At 37.0% G+C, this 2,984-nt stretch overlaps 1 protein-coding gene across 2 annotated transcripts in view; it reads left to right on the forward strand.

Annotated features, from left to right (window-relative positions):
* The window catches only part of LOC106526992 (partitioning defective 3 homolog B), a 120,564-nt gene that overhangs the window by 103,259 nt on the left and 14,321 nt on the right, over nucleotides 1-2,984 (forward strand). For both annotated transcript variants that reach the window (XM_014021736.1, XM_014021738.1), the window contains one exon: nucleotides 1,331-1,489. In XM_014021736.1, the coding sequence (XP_013877190.1) occupies nucleotides 1,331-1,489 (159 nt within the window). The remainder of the gene's footprint in view (nucleotides 1-1,330; nucleotides 1,490-2,984) is intronic.

A 2,984-nucleotide genomic window follows, 5' to 3' on the forward strand; every position in this document is an offset into this window, starting at 1 on the left:
GTTAAGTCTCCATCAGCATAACGTCTCCATATTAACTAACCGCGTTAAATCTAACTGTGCACGTCACTGAAGAGGTGTTTACTACTTTCAGCGATGCCGAAAACGGGATGTTTTTTTAAACCCCAGTCAATATAAGCAGTGGAATCGCCACCCGCGGCTGCAACTAGCTGCTCCAAACATTAGCATGCTAACGCACATAGCGGTGCAGCAAGGAAAAATGTCCCCCGGGAAACAACAGTTCACTGGCGGCCGCGACGAAACGTTCCGCTATTTAAACCGGAATGTCCGGTATTCAAAAAATTCATATAACAAAAATAAAAACCGGTATTCAGTACAAAACGGTATACCGCCCAGCACTATTGGTAACATTTTTTTAATTCACATGCAGACATTCCCCTTTGACATCACTTCCTTTTATTTTACATGCAAATATCTCAACAACTGTCCATCTGAGCAATGTGAAATTATTTTTGTACTATGTTAATAATGTTGTCTTTCCAAAAAAAATGCATTAACTTTTCATACAGATTTTGATGTCACCGGCACTTTAAGGTTTCATCTACAGCAAATTGGGTAAGACCCCTCTGTGGGTCCTAAAACTCCAAATGTTGGGTCATTAAAGTGACTGCTAAGAATGTTTTTGCTATGTTTGACAAAAAAGCAGTTAGATATGGATAAAAACAATTGGTCTTTTAGAAAAATATTTGAATACTTCAACCGGAAATACTTTGATTCATGAGTTGCTGCTACAGTTTTTATTTTTTTGTCATTTGTGTTTATRATGAAAAGGGTCTTAAATTTAATTTCACTTGGCATTAAAACATCTTAAATTTAACTTGCTTTAAACTGTAGGAACCCTGCGAGTCAATCGTGGAGCGTATCGATCCTAAAGTTACTCGGTCGATACTTTATTTCCAGTTCGTGGCTTTGTTCCAAAAATAAAAAGCTTCACCGGAGCATTGGTCAGAGGCAGGTTCAGATATAAACATAGAACTAAACAAACGTCAGATAATTATTTAATCGGCTCTGATCGAACAATAACTTTTAACACATTTAAAATGTAATGTGAACGTTCACACCAAAAGATTGGATTTTAAAAAATAAAAAAATCAGGACTGAGCATTAAAACCTGCAGTGTTAACGTAGTCTTAGACACTGTTGCATCTGTTTGTGTCACAGTCGCATAAACAATTGGAAAAAAACTGGGAATAATCAAAATGAGCTTTGATGGAGTTTCCTGATTGATTTGGAGGCTGTGATGGAAATGAGCCTTTTTTTTAATAATGGTACTTTTGCTCATGTTTAAAGTAAAAAGAGTTTTTGTGTTTAGGATGGGCGTCTCCACATTAATGACCAGCTCGTAGCCGTAAACGGGGAGTCACTTCTGGGGCGCTCCAATCATGCAGCCATGGAGACGCTCCGTCGATCTATGTCACAGGAAGGAAACGTCAGAGGGATGATCCAGCTGGTGGTGCTGAGGGCCCTGCAGGTACAGTTACCGCCTGAGTGTTACTTTGTTTACGTGTTTGCATGAATGAAACCGTAAGGCAGGGTGTTTTGATGTTAACTTAAACCTATTGTATATTTTTTAGCAATTGATTTATAACTGTAAGAAAATGCATTGCATTGTCTAACTCTGCCCAGTCCTAACCCACACACATAGGCAGATTGAGTTTGGATAATAAAAGCAAGTATAAGACATGCTCCATTAGATATATATCTATTATAAAAGAAAAAAGAACAGACTTGTCATTTGTGTAATATTCAGTTAGTATCTTCTTCTTTGTGARTCTCAGGAAATATTAGTTTATTTGCTGTCTCTGTGCCTTTCAGCCTTCATATCCATTCTTCACGTTCCTGACACCAGTCTCTTTTTTTCCTTGCTCCTTCCAGCAGCAAAAGTGCATTTACTCTTCAGCTCTTCAGATTTTGTATCTCTAAGTTCTCCCTTTGTGTTTGCGGCAGTGCGTTCTTGACTCAGCTGTATCTCTTTTCTTCACGAGATAAAAAAAAGAGAGAGGGGAAAAAAACAGCTTTTCATCTCATTTGCTTTCCAGATGATGCCTTTTCCAGGGCTCTGCAGTCTGCTCGCAAAAGCTTTGTGCATTTACAAAGCCAGGTGGCAGGTTCAAGTGTTAATGACCTGTTTGTTGCTGGAGGAGCACTAAATGTAGAGCTTGGATCATGTGCTCATACTGAGAACACGTCACACAGTCAGATACATGATTAAACACAAAGTAGGATGATAGAAAAACAGTTATAGTAGCAGGGTGTTTTAAGTACTGAGGTAGACTACTAATAAAAAAACCTGAATATTCAGTGTATATACTATATAGAGTTGTGAAAAATTACAGCGCTTTCTGTTTTTGCTCTCAAATTTTAGATCGTCAAACAAATATCAGATAAAGATAACCTTTTAAATGATAACTTCATTTATTAAAGGTTTAAAAAWTGTATTTTAAAACTAACCTGGCCCTGTGTTTCTAACCTTGTGTCCTTCATCCAATGGATGCAAAGCTTTGTATAAAGACCAGACTTTTTGGGGAGAGCAATGGTCCCACTTATGAAGCCCCCACTCATATGGGTTCGTTATTCATCCCCATAGACCTGGCCCTATGTAAAATAATAATAATAATAATAATAATTGTTCTCTAAGTATGATAACTGGTTCGGCCACTTTTGGCGGCAGCAACTGCTATCATTTGCAAAAACTGGCAATGAGTCTTTCGCATGACTGGTTTAGTTTATGTTTGTATGATTATTTTATTTTATTTTTTCTGCTGCAGATCCTTAGTGTGCTTTAGTTTTAGTTTTAATTTCTCCCTCAAGTCCTTCAAGACTTTTAAGTAGAGCACTACCAATACTATGTTTGGCTAGAAATGCAAACTATTACCCATTGTAATGAATTTATATTCACAATTTAATATTTTTGTATTTTAAAGGGCCAATGTTATGTGTTTCTCAGGCATACATTTAAATACTAT

The sequence above is a fragment of the Austrofundulus limnaeus genome, unplaced genomic scaffold (assembly GCF_001266775.1).
Source record: "Austrofundulus limnaeus strain Quisiro unplaced genomic scaffold, Austrofundulus_limnaeus-1.0 Scaffold303, whole genome shotgun sequence".
NCBI classification, from domain to species: Eukaryota; Metazoa; Chordata; class Actinopteri; order Cyprinodontiformes; family Rivulidae; genus Austrofundulus; species Austrofundulus limnaeus.